The 16,538-nt window shown below is 38.1% G+C and overlaps 2 protein-coding genes across 2 annotated transcripts; both read left to right on the plus strand.

Annotated features, from left to right (window-relative positions):
* Nucleotides 1-4,053: 4,053 nt before the first annotated feature.
* On the plus strand, nucleotides 4,054-9,767 carry LOC146304597 (high affinity choline transporter 1-like). The gene is made up of 8 exons (XM_084713504.1): nucleotides 4,054-4,255; nucleotides 5,002-5,115; nucleotides 5,941-6,096; nucleotides 6,182-6,330; nucleotides 6,435-6,578; nucleotides 7,532-7,685; nucleotides 7,785-7,999; nucleotides 9,246-9,767. The coding sequence occupies exons 1-8, from the start codon at nucleotides 4,072-4,074 to the stop codon at nucleotides 9,765-9,767; spliced, it is 1,638 nt and encodes a 545-aa protein (XP_084569630.1). The 5' UTR covers nucleotides 4,054-4,071.
* Nucleotides 9,768-12,171: 2,404 nt separating this feature from the next.
* LOC146304598 (high affinity choline transporter 1-like) lies at nucleotides 12,172-14,379 on the plus strand. The gene is given in 3 exon segments (XM_084713505.1): nucleotides 12,172-12,321; nucleotides 13,161-13,314; nucleotides 13,393-14,379. Coding segments are annotated over 3 exon segments (819 nt in total). The 5' UTR covers nucleotides 12,172-12,318; the 3' UTR covers nucleotides 14,055-14,379.
* The last annotated feature ends 2,159 nt before the right edge of the window (nucleotides 14,380-16,538 follow it).

The following is a 16,538-nucleotide window of genomic DNA, read 5'->3' on the forward strand; positions in this document are numbered from 1 at the left end:
TTTATTTTCCCATTTCCTGTAATTAGACATGCGCTAGGCTCCAATATGTTGAAAATACAACCTAATTATGAAGATGGTTCAAAGATGCTGTTAGCTAATGTTAGCAAGACACTTGCTGTGTCTCAATTTGCATTCTTCTGTTCTTGCACTCCCTTTTTTGAGTACACAAGTGCATTGATATAGACATTCATGGCAAAACTAAGTGCATTGTGTGTTATTAGAGCATGGAGCAAAAGGGGGCGGGATTAAGGAATGGCCCATTAATGATACAACTGTAACCGCAGCAACAAATTATCTGACTGTACTTTTTTTTTTTTTCCAAAATAACGTCCCATGGGGGACACTTGAAGGGGAAGGACTTTGCCTCTCTATTTCAAACGTCACACTCAGAGCGCAGGCTTTCTGTTAGAAATTTCAAGCCTCTGAGCCCGAGAGGAGATGACCCTGATGACATCATTATGATATCATCAGGGTCATCTTTCAGACTTGCTTGATGAGGCTCCCCCTGTAAACAGAACATGTGTAAAATTGGCAGATTGACCCTTTAACCAGGTAAGGTTTACATTGACTATGAGTTAATGGTGTCACACTGCAGTCTCAATAGCGATGTTATTGACTTAAATTTGGTTAATAGTTGTGTGCACACAGATGTACTTAATTTATCTCTAAATTATAATTTATTGGATTGTTGTTGGATGTTATATTAATATCGATGTATTGAAGTCACACTGCTTGAATAGCATGTTGTAGACTAGCTGACAAATAACCAAATTTTAAATTATCAGTGACTACAACTGATTGAGTCACATGTGAATGCATCTAAAGATTGCTACCCCACCGTTCATGTCTTTCTCCTCATTTAGTTCTGTGGTTTTCGCTGTCAATGGTAAATTCCCTACATGCATGATGGCAAAGTCTGTGTTCACATCGAGTGCAGCAAGTATACTACACCTGTGTCTGCATTACTTAAATTTATAAATGTCTGTCGTAAAAGCTTTTAACCAAATTTGCTTGTTTTGTAATGCAAATAAATATTATTTTCATTGATTGTGTGTTTATCCCCTACCTTGCGCTTTAATTGCTCTTATTTTTAGAGCCACTTTTTGTATAGACGTCAACATTTCTTGTTCCATCAGTGTTTGCGTTGTTTTTTTTTTCCTTTGGAAGTCATTCCAATCTACTAAACTGTGATGTACATGTGATAAACCTTACTTTGCCCCCCTCCCACACTACATTTTAGCCTCATATACATTCTCAAAGCATCCCAGTATCAAGTTGGACACAGATCCTGTTCTCTACAGAAAGAGGAATTCCACCCTGCCATTGATAAGCTACTCCCTCCACGTCTTGGTGCCTTATGCAAACTCTTTCTGTGCGTGTCTTCCAGCTAAAGGAGCACAGCATTTTCATCAGTTATTTACCTGACAGATACAGTGGCGTATGTATTATTTGTGTGTGTGTGCGTGTGTTTTCTTTTTAAGAATCCGTGCTTGGTGTTGAGAGAAGTCGACTATAAGCACTTTTATTCTAAGTTTTGACATTTTCTTGGGTTTGGATTCTACTGGTTGTCTTGCTGACCTATGAAATGCACTGACATTGAAGGAAACCTGATGTAGAAAAATGGACATGTGTGATAATAATCAAATAAATTGCGTATCAGTTGTATGCTGTGTTACAAGTTTTGTTCTCTACCGTGTCAACAGTCTGGCTTCTCTACTCTTTAAACATCATTTAATATATTGAATGAAAAGAGCATCCTGATTCCATAACAGTTGCTGTGAGGGTGCTGTGTAAAACAAAAACAGAATACAATGATTTGCAAAGTCTTTACAAACTATATTTATTTTAATACAATACAAAGACTGATCAGCGTAGTTGTTTTTTGTAAATATATACTTATTCTGGATTGGATGCCTGCAACATGGTTAAAATAATTTGGGAGGGGCAACAAAAGACTGGTAAAGTTGTGAAAAAACTGCATTGGCATGTAGTCCAACAGTTAAATGTACAATAATAAATGTAAATGATGATGACAGTTATGTAAAGAATAAAGGTAAAAGGTGCAATTTCATTAAAATTATTATTAGACTGAGGATTTGATCATGTATGTCATTATGCTGCTTATTAAAGCTAAAGTTATTTAAAAAAAAAAAGTTACTGCCTTTTGCTTTGGTATGACCCAATATTTTTGGTAAGATCTGCAAAAGCACAATACAGGAACTTCCAAATAAGGGTCAAAGGTCAAATCGGAGGTCAGAAGTAATATGTAGAAACAATAACTTCATATAAAGCTATAAAACTGCCTCATATCCAGTTATCTGTATTGGCCAAACTTGTTGGCTTGAATTGAGCAGTTGCTTGCATTTATTTATATTTACTTGTACATGTTTATATGAATTTATTAACATAAGGAAGCACGAGAAAAATGTAAGTAAATGTATTTGGGACCTCCTCCTTCTAGCGTTAAACAGAAAAGGTGATTGCTGTATTTCCATCACTACAATAAAAAAACACTATTATATGTATGTTAAAATTGAGTATAGTCAACACGTTAGGTTAATCAGCGCTCATTATATGATTGTATTTACCGAGAATCGCTGCCAATATGGCCGTAAATGGATTTTACGATTTTTTAAAATTCATCAGAAATAAACGATAAACGCTGCCGCTCTGGAAGAAAAAAAAGTATTAAATGTAAGGGTAGTCAACACAGTAACCTAATCATCCCTTATTATCAGTGGTGGACAAAGTACTCAACCCCAGTACATGAGTCAAAGTATAGATACTCCTGGTCAAATATTATTCAACTACAAGTGAAAGTTGCTCAGTCAAAATTATACTTGAGTTAAAGTACTAGAGTACTTTGTTTTAAAAATACTTAAGTATTCAGAAGTACATGTTTTTTAATAATACTTAAGTATTCAAAAGTACAAATTACAAAGTACATTTTCTAATATCAATACATGTTGTATTGTTTTCATGATGCGTTTACAGAAGCTTGTAACTCTCTGAATGATGCACTGATGCTTGTAGAACCACTCTGCTACACAAAGCTTATAGAAACACCTATAAAAAAAAATAGCATAGAAACACAATCAAAACCAAAAAGAACAGCTATTGTCATTTTCTGATGTAACTGTATTAAAATCACATCATAACATTAGATTGAAGCCAACTATAAGGAGTTTTCCAAGTCTGTTAAATAACTGAGATTTCTTTCTGTCCTCAGAGGCAGTATATATACATGAATTATGTGGTATTTTTCACCCTGATAAAAACAATCCAACTTTAAAAGCTACCTGGAATAATGAATGATTATAATAACATCTTGAGATTTAATTTTGTCTTTCTCCTGCCGTCACCATTACCGCTTTTTGTTTGAATGAAAGAGGGAGAACTTGCTTGTTCTTGTTACAAAGAGCGCCTGGATGATGTATTTCCACTTACATCAATCCCATTTGAGAGGAGCTACTGTGATTGGTTTCTTTCTGTGAGGAACACAGCATGCGACCAATTGCATTTTAGAAAAGAAAAAAAACAGCAACAGCTGACTTCAAAGCTTAGTCTAAAAGTAACAACAACTTTCCTAGAAATGTAGTGGAGTCAAAAGTACAATATTTGTTTTTGAAATGTAGTGGAGTGAAAGTAACAAGTTTCCAAAAAAAACCCAAATGCTCAAGTAAAGTACAGATACTCAAAAAATGTACTTAAGAACAGTACTCAAGTAAATGTACTTCACTACTGTCCACCACTGCTTATTATATGTTAATATTCAGAGAAAATAGTCGCTGCTGCTGTCAACCTGCTTCAAACCATTCAAACAGGTTTACAGTGAGGAGCTATAGAGAGCTACATGAACCACGTGACTGGAGTGGCAGCAAGATCCAAGCCTGTTGAAACTTGTATTTTCTACTGTGTTGCAGAAAACCGCACCCACTCACTGCAGATAGAAGCAGGTTAAATCAGGGGCTGGGGGGGGGGACGCCACGTTCTGTCACTCAGCTTTTAAACAACTCAGAACTCCAGCTGGAGAAGCAAGTTTTTAAGGCACCCCTTTAATTTTAACTCACAATGGCTCTCAACATACCAGGACTGATAATGATGGTCACCTTCTACTTGCTCGTGTTGGGAATTGGCATCTGGGCGTCTGTAAGATCAAAGAAAATGGAGAAAAACACACAAAATGGACAAGTAGAGATTTCTTTTTTAGCTAACCGGAGCATCAGCTTGATTGTGGGAGTCTTTACAATGACAGGTGAGATTTTTTTTTTTTGTGCCCGTCTCAGTAAATACTGTAAAGAGGTAACAGTAAATTGGTCAAAAAGACACAATGCAGTAATTGTATTGTGTAGTGTGCGCCCACTGTTTTTATTATACAATGCATCTGCACTTTAAATTTTATTCATTGCGTCTGCTTGTTATGTGCAGGACTACAGATCCCAATCTCAAATCTCATTAAATCTGGTGTAACTATGTTTTCCTTTCTTGAAAGTCATCAGTGTCACTGCTCACTGTTCTCTTATGAGTCAAATATAAGTCAAATAACCTGCATGCATAAAGTCTTTTAACACCTTAAGTTAGACTTCAAAATTCAAAATTCTAATAAAGTCATAATTATGGGGTAATAAGGCCATTTTATCCTATATGTATTATGTTTTATCTCTCTATCTTTATCTCTCTCTCTGTCTCTAAGACTTACCTGAGATAAGTTATCTTGTGTCTGTGACTGACACAATTGACTTTTTATCCCACAGTTTTGACTTTGTATCTCAATCACGTCTTTTTTCCTCATAAATATGACTTTTTATCTCAGAATTATGGCTTATCTCATATTTATCATTGTTTAGCAACTATTTACCTGATAAAAAAAATTCTGAAATCACAGCCCTTTGAATAGATATGCAGCACATTTCTTGCCCAGGACAACCCACATGAATGAAACAGTCCCAATTATACATACTTCATTTTATGTATATATATTTTTTCCTTCTACTGCTGCAGCTACTTGGGTTGGAGGTGGCTTTATCATTGGTATTGCAGAGGCGGTTTATGACCCCACCCAGGGTCTGATCTGGGCTCTTATTCCACTGCAGATGTCCATATCCTTTATAATTGGTAAGTCTCTCTTTAATATAAACCTGAGTCATTAAAATGCAGTGGACTTTGATCTTATTTTTCTTTCCTAAGGTATCACATGTGTTTTGTCTGAGTTCATGACTTTTCGTTCGTGAGTTTTCAGGTAATTTTAGAAGTGTTAAAAATAAGAGTGTGACTACGTCAGAACTGCGATAAAGATAACTTATGTTGTGATTTGGCACCAAAAGGCAAGAGTTTTCAACGGTCAGTACCTCCAAAACTCTGCTGCCAGTAGCTGCCAGTAGTCCCTCCAAGGATGTTGATTGGCTGCACCACATTTGGCGCAGACACAAACGAACAATAATTGAAGCCTGGCAAAATGGATTCTCGCGTGATCTTGTGAATCCAGCTGCCAATTTTAAAATTGTAATCCTGCTAATAATCTCCATGTTTACTGGATGTAACTGTAATATGATTATGTTATTTTCTTTGTAAGTGTAATAGACTACAGTTACCCTTTTTGTGTCCTAATTACATAATTCTGTCACATGTAATCTGCAAGCCTGCTAACTAGTTAGCTAATCTACATCAACATTTGCTAGTTAGTTAGCCGCTGTTTTTCTCTAGGAATATACAGCAATCTAGCTGTCTTCTAACATCGAGTAGCAACGCTAGCTATCAGTCACTGTTACAGGTCTCCAGGCAACATCCTTGAACAACCTTCAACATGTGATGATCCTAGCATTTAGCATATTTATGTCAAGGAAACAGAAAAAAGGGATGGGACAATAATGTCTTACAGCCTTTATAAGTGTCATAATAAAGTGTTACAGCCTTTTCTCTCATTTCCATCCGTTCAAATAGGCGGGCTGTTCTTTGCAAAGCCGATGAGGGAGAAAAACTATATCAGCATGATGGATCCATTTGAGAGAAAGTACGGGAAAGCTCTGACTGCAGTTCTTGCCATCATTCCAGTTGTGACTGAAGTTGTTTGGATTCCTGGATTACTGGCTGCCTTGGGTACACATGTGCAAGTACACTCAAATTAACACATTCAGGTTATTCCGTCCCTCTTCATGCTGTTTGTTTATGTTTGATTATACAGGAGCGACCATGAGTGTCATCTTGGATATGCCCTTCAGTGTTTGCGTCTGGATCTCTGCTGCGGTGGCAATCGTCTACACTGTTCTGGGAGGTCTCAGTTCAGTTGCTTACACTGATGTCATCCAGATATCACTGGCTCTTTTTAGCTTGGTGAGGTTTATACCGCTAAACTTACAGATGATTGGGAGCTCTGGAAGTAAAAGATTTTTTTTTTAACACATTAAGTCAAAATTATGAGTTTCCTCTCTTCACAGTGGCTGTGTGTTCCTTTTGTTCTTGCAAGTGGCATCTACACAGACATCACTAAAACAGCCTTCAACTACACATATCAGGCCCCCTGGCTCGGTCAGCTGGACTCTAATGAAGTCGGGAGATGGATTGATAATTTTCTAGTGTTGGTAAGATGAATGACAGTACAGTATATCTTTCTGTCTGACCATCCTCTGAAGCCACTTTCCTTGTTCCTTGATCTCTTTTATTGCAGTTTTAATCTATCCACCTTATATTTTAACTGCTTTCCACATCACCTGATGGCCCCGCCCATTCGCACACCTGTTCCCTCAGTTGCCTGGCCATCCCCGTCTACCTGCTCACCTGCATCACTCATTACTTCATTACTGTACTTATGTGGATGTTTCAGGTATCTGTACTTTACTTGATTATTCCCTTGAAAAAGACATAATAAGACAAAACAAAACGTAGCAAGACAAACCACGTAAAAGACATAACAAGACGAAAAAATGTAATAAAACAAAAATGACATAAAAGACATAACAAGACACAGAAGATCTAATAAGAAACAGACTTTTGTAGTTTTCCTGTGGTTTTCACCTCTACTTGAGTAAAGAAGTTGAATCACTATTTCTACTTTTGCTAGTCTTTTTTTTTTTTTTTTAACACAAGTTTTTCTGCTTGAGTACAGACTGTGTCTACTTTTGCCACCTCTGGTTATGATTCACTGAAGTTAGTCACAATATGAGATGGATAAATCCCCATTTGTAAGCATCTGTTCGGTTGCCGCGTTGGAGTGTCCAAGGTCTGCTTGTAAACAAATGAAAAATACTTATTGTTTCCTCATTACAATACCTTTACACTATTCTGTGTATCTTATAGAAAACTGAGAAAAAACTTTGCATACATCTAGAAGAAAACTTACGCTGTACTCTAAAAACATTCATTCAAAAGCTTCAGTGTTTTATGGTCTGTTGCCTGACATGGACATGATTACTTGCCAAGAGTGGAGGTGTGGGAATTTGGTGACACTGGGAAACATAAAAGGCGCAGACACATAACTGATGGCAGCTTACAAATCTATCTCAAGCTGGAACAATTATGTCCATCCAATTTATAGAGCGTGGGCAATATGGGCATTCAGGATTTCCATCAAAGGACGCTCTCCTCCAGCTCCACGTCCACAGCCAGAATCATCTGTTTCTTCGCGGCAGGAGTCGTCATCATCGCTGGAATCCCATCTGTGCTGATTGGAGCTGTTGCAGCCTCAACAAGTAATCTTGACTGTTGGGAATCTGTCACGGCATGTCAAGTCAAATGTTGTGCAGTGTTCAAAAATAACAAACCCAGCATTTATTGTCTGTTTTTTTCAGACTGGACCTCTACATCATATGGTTCTCCCTCTCCATATGAGCAAGGGGAGGGGGCCATGGTGTTGGCCATCATCCTTGAGCATTTCACCCCAACCTATGTTTTTGCTTTTGGCATCGGAGCAATTGCTGCGGCTGTGATGTCATCTGCTGACTCTTACCTCTTGTCTGCAACCACCATCTTCACCACCAACATCTACCAGACCATCAGGAGTCAGGTACAGTACAAGAAGAAGTGTTTTTGCTCGTTCATATCTCATCAACTTTTCACGAAAGTAAGCATGTATTGACTGCTCCAAATATTACATATGCATAAGCTACTTTGCATATTTTTTTTTCTGTAGATATAGAGTGACGAAGTCCCTCCCCTTCCAGTGTCCCCCATGGCACTTTATTTTGAAAAATATGTATGGTAGTCAATGGCAAGACTGTTTGAATTTTTCCATCTGGTGTTTTTTTAAATTTATATCACCACAAACAGCTTTCTGTTTTAGAAGCTAAGAATAAAACTAGTAAAGTAAACATCACCAACAGCCCGTCACCTTGAAACATTTCACCTTGTTCCTCAGGCGAGGTCTTAAGGTGAAATCATTTTGAGAACTGTAGATATTTGAAAGGAGAATCTATCTATCAGGTTTTTTGTGAGTAGAAAACACAACGTTACAAGCATGACTTTTGTGTGTGTATTCTTTCGAATTACATATCTTCTCAGACTTAGACTAACTGAGATGAAGTTTTTTTTCCCAAAATAGCTCTAATTTAGAGTTTAGCAATCCAGATTTAAAATTAAACAGAGCTAAACTCAGTTGTAAAGTCACTATACTGTTGATTTAAGCCACCGATATGTTTATTTGAAGAGAGACAGTGTGTCCGTTTGAATTAGTGTAGGCCTCCCAAAGCCTTAGCATTTTACCTTAAAATTGGAAAATTCCCTAACAGTAAACAGTAAAGTAAAGCTCCACCTGGCTTCAGTTCACCCACAAAGAAGAAGAAGCAGCTGTGACGCACATTTCCAGTAAAGGCACATCGGCCCTCCTGGATTTATGACCGTGCTACCCTGTCAAATTTTGCACGCTATGCAAGTGAGTACATAGTGTGCAAAGTATATTACATGACAGTGCACAACAGAATTATCTGAATTCAGACACAACTATTGTTTGCTAGCTAGCTAAAAAGTACTAGAAGATCATGATATTTTCTGCTCGCCCGCTAACTTAACTGTTACTTCCTGTTGTTTGCTCACTAAAGGTTTGCTGATCTGCTTAATTTTAAATCTGGACTTCTCGAAAACTAGTTTTACTAAAGCCTAAATTAGAGCTATTTTAGATAAAAACAAAATCTTAGTTGGTGCAAATAAATAAATAAATAAATAAATAGGTTTAAATTTAGGAGTGGGTCTATAATGGACAGATATTCCACTGAGGATTAAATACTCACTCAAATATTGTGTTCTCTGATTTTTAGGCATCAAATAAAGAGCTGCAGTGGGTGATCCGTATCTCCATAGTGGTTGCAGGACTTTTGGGAACTTCTCTCACCAACCTGCGCGGCGGCATCTTGGTGTTCTGGATCCTGGGCTCAGACCTGACTTACACCATCATATTTCCCCAACTGATCTGCGTCCTCTTCACGGATGTGTCCAATGGTTACGGGGCGATCTCAGGCTTCCTCGTTGCAGTAGTGATGAGACTGCTGTGTGGGGAGCCATTTTTGGGCCTCCCTGCAGTCTTGCATTTCCCAGGCGGCATTGTAGAGGATGGCGTTTATATTCAGCGCTCTCCCATCAAGACCATCTGCATGCTGTCTGCTCTGCTCTCTATTCTGATGTTTTCATATGTGGCTTCAGTCCTGTTTGACAAGGGGATCATTCCTGAGAGGTGGGACGTGTTCAAGGTCAAATCACAAGGGGCACCGACACCAGTAGTGGAGAGTAATGAGACTGAAGTTAAACTGGCCTCTGAACCAATGCTGGATACAAAATGCTGAGTTTTTCAGATTGCAACCTATTTTTCAAGTCTTTCCTGACCTTCTACATTAATCAATTAGTTCTTCTCTTAGTGTTTTATGTTCCTTGTTTGGTTTATTAGTTTGACCAGCTGTTCTTTCCTTTGTTGTGTGCAGTTGATTGATTGATTGATTGATTGATTGATTGATTGATTGATTTAAAGACAAAAAAAAACTGAGAAAGTTCCAAACAGTGAGGCTTTTTTTTTCACTTGAGGCAATAATAACTCTTTTTTATTTGTAACTGTAATGGAATAGAGCTACCTTTGTGTATCCAGATTATGTAAACCAAACCAGCATCCAGGTTATATAGTATGTACAGTACACAGTTAAAACAATTACACTGTGAGGGATTTGACTCTATTCACAGTATGACTGACTCTGCATTTGCTCAGATTTCACTGACATCTAAGTTTAAACTTCCCAGTTTGCTGTGTGGAAACTCTGAAGAGTGTGACTCATTAAACGCCAAATTGACACCAAATTATTTTTCAGTCCACACTGGCAACTCTGACTCTGTCTGCTCGTGTTTGTAACCTCAGTGGCCTGTTTTTCCATGCAACACAGGTGCATCATGAGATTTTGGCGTAGTCTTTGGCGTACCTTGGGCACAAAAAATTTGGAAACCACTGTTCCAGAGAGACAAATTAACCGTTTTTGTGGTAGTTCCCACCACAGCAGCTGTCTCCAGGATCATGTTTTTACATGATCACACACACAATTGTGTTTCCGTCACTTCAGGAAACATTACATTGACTTACATGAATTTCTCAGACTTACTCTAACTCTTACTCTTACATTAACCTCACACTAACCCATGTATTCACACGAGAATCTATTTAGCTAGACTTAAGGTTATCCATTCATATCCGCACCAAAAGTGGTCCAGCCAATCAGCGTCCCAAGAAGCGACTTGTCTCGAAAAAAACAATGGCGGCTCCTGAAGAGGTTAGCGTAGACACTGTGATAGCATCATTTATATAGTAAATTAAAAAAGTATTTCTTCATTGAAAGAAGAGCAAAGAACGACACTGGAGGCTTTTTCGATGTAAAAGATGTTTTGATCTGATGGTTGAAATTAGCCCGTATTAGTTGTGATAGACAGATGGTTCAAGTGGTTTTTTTGAAAGTGCCTGCCCTTTTCCTAACAGTTTATTCAGATGACTTCCCAGATTGCTCTGTGTAGGCTGGTCACAAAGTCTCATCATTATTATGGTCTTCGATACATCCATCACTCCATAAAACTCAAATGTGCTGTGTTGCAGTTTTCAGGATTAAAGCAGTATTCTCTTTTTTTCCCCCTTTTTTAGTTCACTGGAATAGGTTCTATTTTCATTTTATTTGACTTTAAAATGATGACCCTAAACCTAAAACCCTAAAAAAAAATCCTCTTGTACTTACAATAATGTCACATGTAAAATACCTGAAAAAAACAAATTAACTGCAGTAATTCAAATGCAAATGTGTCCCACTGCCAATTGCGGCAAGTACACATTGTTACCTATTTTTTGGGCTGCAGCAGCAGGCACCGCAATAGAAATATTCTAGTTACACGTGATTTCCATGAAAGTTCATTTGCCCAGCAGCCAAACCGTCTGCATGTGATGCAAGAAGCTAAAAGGCTGGGGCTCACTGGGGCTGAGGAATTAGTGAACCTTCAGACAGTACAGGGTCAGTGTTCATGATCCACCATGGCTCTCAGTATACCAGGTCTGATGATGATGCTGGCGTTTTACGTGCTGGTGTTGGGAATTGGCACCTGGGCGTCTGTAAAATCGAATAAGATGGAGAAAACTACACACAGTAGTCGTATAGAAATTGCCTTTTTGGCTAACCGGAGGGTCAACTTGGTAGTGGGAGCGTTTACAATGACAGGTGAGTTTCTGTCTGTTTTCCTCATATTCATTGTGCAGAAAGAACTACACTGAATGAATATTAATGCAACTAGCAGGCTTTTTTATGCAGAATCAACTCACTCTCAAACATTAAATTTGATATTATATATATAAACTCTTAAAATAACGAGTATCCAAGAATAATGAGAAACTTTCTCAAAAGTTACTATCTCAAAATATTGACTTGGATCTCAAAATAATGACTTAGTATTCCAAAATAATAGAACTTTCTCAAAATAATCTCAAAATAATCACTTAAATCTCATTATAGTGACCTACAGGATCTTGTTTTTCATCACATTGGCAGAATTAGGTTGAGTTTTGGAGAAGGTGTGTATAGAGCATGGTAGGATGGTTATCTTTAATTTTGATGAGGTGCAATATCACTGCAATATCACTTTTTATTGCATGTCTTGAATGTTTATTTCTAAATGCAATGACTGCACTTGTGTATTTTAGGAATTGAAATTAATAAGAGCACCTTCTTCTTTTCACAGTGGTTGTGTGTCCCTTTTGTTTTTGCAAGTGACGTTTATACCGACATCACTAAAACAGCCCTCAACCACACATATCAGGCCCCCTGGCTCGGTCAGCTGGAGTCCGAAGAAGTCGGGAGATGGATTGATAATTTCCTTGTGATGGTAAGATGAATAACAAGTTATATTAGTTTGTGACCTCTCAACAATTTTAGTTGTCTCTAAGGCATTTCTCAAACAAATAAGAAATCCAACTTTTTAAAGAGCAATTTTTTCACTTTTGGAGCCTCCACAATGAGAGTCACAGTCTTTTAAAAAAAGTGAATAGATGGATTACCGACAACCCCATGAGCCTTTGGGGCTATGCCCAACTGTTCAGTAATCCAGAGCACCTGTTTAAAGAGATGGTTAACATTTCCTGTTGTAAAATTAAAAGGACTGAAATTGAATCCAAAATGAGGCCTTAACTGACAAGCAAATGGGCACAAAACAACCACAATGGACAGAAAACAACAACAAAAAAACATAAAATAACCATAAAGAGGCAAAGAGATCCAAAATGACCACTACAAGACAAAAAACAACCATGAAAAGACCCAACATGAACACCACAAGAAGCAAAACAAACAAGGAATGACCCAAAATGACCACAAGGGGGTGCAAGAGTACCACAAATAGACCAAAAACAACCATAAAGAGACATGAAATGATCACAAAAAGATATAAAACGACCAGAATAGAACAGCAACAAACACAAACCACATCTGAATTTATGTCACAATCTTTTACCTGACTGTGAGAGGCTCATAATCAATCCATGGTCACCACATAAAGGGCTGGGTAGGTTTAAAACAAGTCTCAAGTTCAACAAGAATATCTAAAACTTAAATTTCTGCAGAGCTTCTTCCTCCCTGTTCTAACAATCAGCAAGAATTGTATGTGTGTACAACTATAATGGAAATTTTGGGCCATTCTGATAATTGTCAACAAATTTCCTTTTCTAGTCTGTGGGCAATATGGCCGTTCAGGATTTCCACCAAAGGACGCTCTCCTCCAGCTCTGCGTCCACAGCCAGAATCATCTGTTTCATCGCTGCAGGTGCAATCATCATCGCTGGTCTTCCATCAGTGTTGATCGCCGCTGTTGCAGCTTCAACAGGTACATTTATGAGTCTTCAACATTAAACTTTAGTCAACGCAGCCATAACTTTAATGTGTTTTTGCTCTTTTGTGTCAAACTGGAACTCCACCTCATATGGTTCTCCATCTCCATATGAGCGAGGGGAGGGGGCCATGGTGTTGCCCATCATCCTCCACCATTTTACCCCAGCCTATATTTCTGCTTTTGGCATCGGAGCAGTTGCTGCGGCAGTGATGTCATCTGCTGACTCTTTCCTCTTGTCTGCAACCACCATCTTCGTCACCAACATCTACCAGACCATCAGGAGTCAGGTATCAGAAACAGGAGTCCATGGCGGAAGAGCGGTCAGATATTGCATATAGGTGACATATACCTCATAGGAACTTTAAGGTAACACTGACTGTGTTAATTTCCAACTGATCTGCGTCCTCTTCACAGATGTTTCCAACGGTTACGGGGCGATCTCAGGCTACCTTGTTGCAGTGGAGCAGTTGTTAGGCCTCCCCTTGACCCTCCGTTTCCCAGGTGACATTGTAGAGGATGGCGTTTATATTCAGCACTCTCCCATCAAGACCATCTGCATGCTGTCTGCTCTGCTCTCTATTCTGATGTTTTCATATGTGGCTTCAGTCCTGTTTGACAAGGGGATCCTTCCTGAGAGGTGGGACGTGTTCAAGGTCAAATCACAAGGGGCACCGACACCAGCAAATGGCACCAGAGAGACTGATGCTCTAAATGACACTCATACAACATGCTAAATATAAATTTATGATTTTTTAAAAACCTGTTTTTGTGTGTTTTTAATATATTTACTGCTTTGTGGTGGTGTGCATTTTATTATTAATGACTCAACATTATTAAGATGGCAACAAAGGATTTCTAAAGTGGGACATTGCGACCAGCATACTTAGAAATTTAGGATAAAAAGATCCATATTCAACATTTAACTCAATGTTTAAAGTAATAAGTAGTTGTGGTTTTCTGTCTAGAAACTATGCTTGTTTATTAAAAATTCTAATATGTAAATCTGTATAGGTGGATTGCCTTCTGTATTATATCTCATGATAATTAAAGTGCTCTACTTGCCAAACTACCTCAAATGTCCCATTTTAAATCTCACAAAGCTGATATTCATGCAAAAAAAAAGTGCAAATACCTTAAAAATTTGCACTGGTTGGAAGCTTTGATGGTCCAGGTTTGATCCTTATGTTGCTTGCAGTATTTCCCCTAGATTTCTATTATTTTTTTAAATCATTTGTTATTTATTTTATTTTTTGTGCTATGTACATACCCACTCAAGTAGGGCAAGATGCAGCCGGATCATCTGGCAAACAGCTGATAAATCAAGGATGGGCAATTATTTATCATGGGAAATACTCATGTGACAAATGATAAACTGAGCTTGTTCTTTGAATTCTGAAAAAAAGATATGATGCTTTATGGTAAAATCAACTATTATTGTACACATTGCTAAAAACTAGGATATACAGTGAATATAAAAAAAAATATTCTAATTAATGCATCTAAATTGAACTAATTTAAAGGCCTTGAATATATTGAAAATAATCTTAAACACCTAAAAACCTGATAATAAGCATAGTTAAATACTTTCAAAGATCATAGTGTTCTCTAGTGCAAGTGAAGACTGATAAATCTTTCATATTTAAAGATATAATACCCTTATTTTGAAGGCGGCAAGAGAATTCAAACTAAATTCTTGTTTTTGTTTCTGTTTACCAAAACAAGGAAACCAAAGTGGTGTACTACGGAGCCCCTAAAGTGTCATGAAGAAAAAAAAAGACTATATCGTGCGCACGAGATACTAAATCGAAAAATGTTATTCATTTTGTTGCTGTGTATTATTTGTTTTGTTTGGGAAATGCTATGTTCATGTTGTGAGAAAGTAACCTGAATTTGGGTCAAAGTAGATAACTGCAGTAGCAGCTTTGTGTCAGTGGGTGGCAGTGTGAGACCGTTGTTTGCAGTGGTCTGTGGCCAGGACCGTTGCTCTGCTGGTTTCCTCTCATAGCCTTTATCAGGACCTTTATCATCTCGTGCGCACGTTTTAATATCTCGAGCGCACGTTTTAGTATCTCGTTTTAGTATCTCGTGCGCACGATCTCGTGCGCTCGTTTTACTATCTCGTGCGCATGATATATATATTTTTTTCTGCATGACACTTTAGGGGCTCCGTAGTTTTCTAATTTCTGCCAGTCTCAATTTCAGTCAAAAATCAAACTGTTAGTACATTTCTGTCTGAAAATGTGAGCCCACTAGGGAAGAAACCCAGATTCCCTCCTCCCCCTGGGCTGGTGACGCACTTGTCTCGCCCAGCGCGACTTCGCTAAGTGTCGGCGAACTGATTCGAACACGCATCTGCGTCAGTTGAAAACACTGCAGGTTGATTGGATAATTAGTTATGTAGCGTTAGCTGCTACATGAAGACGTGTTGGGGACGACAGCGACAATGAGAAAGACCAGAGGAAAACAACAACAAGTACTGAAGTTTGTTATGAGTTATGAGGTGAGTCTGAGGCTGAACGGCCACACAAACACAAACACAAACACAAACATACAGGGTCGCTGCCCCCGCTGCTAGCTAGCTAACAGCTAAGCTAACAACACCTGGGCGTACAGTTTGATTGACTGTTTGAGGCTGACAAACTAACTGCACAGCGGGCATACCGCCCAAGTGGCCCGAGACGAAAATTATGAATTATTGTAAGAAGGAATATGATGTTTTATGTGTTTTTGTTGTAGTTTCTCTGTTGTTAGTATCAGAGGTAATCAACGGCACCTGTGGATGAGCACAGTGCCAAAGTGACTAGTACAGAAGGGAACCCTAGACCCACGAAATTCTGGCACCTTTTTTATTGTGCTTCTTGTCTTGTAATTCATGATTGTTTTACATCTGGAGGTTGAGGTCTGTGGTAAAGTTTGAATTGAAGTGATATTAATATTCCACAGACTTACAAAAACATCAAAAGTCTCACACAACAATCATTTTTAATATATATATATTTAAATAAGAATAATAATGCAAAAATTCCTATAATATCGCAAAGCATATTGCAGTTGCAACACTAGCCAAAATACTACAATATTTATCATGCTTCCTTAGACATAAATAAATAAAGGTAGTCATGCTGTGTGTGAATTACAGGTTAGAGAGGTGTGAGTGTGCACCAGTACCCAAGAATAACAAATAAACAGTCTCATGGGATATGGTTACTTAGCTTCTA

This window comes from Lutjanus erythropterus, chromosome 24 (assembly GCF_056507025.1).
Source record: "Lutjanus erythropterus isolate fLutEry1 chromosome 24, fLutEry1.hap2, whole genome shotgun sequence".
In the NCBI taxonomy this organism is placed as follows: Eukaryota; Metazoa; Chordata; class Actinopteri; order Lutjaniformes; family Lutjanidae; genus Lutjanus; species Lutjanus erythropterus.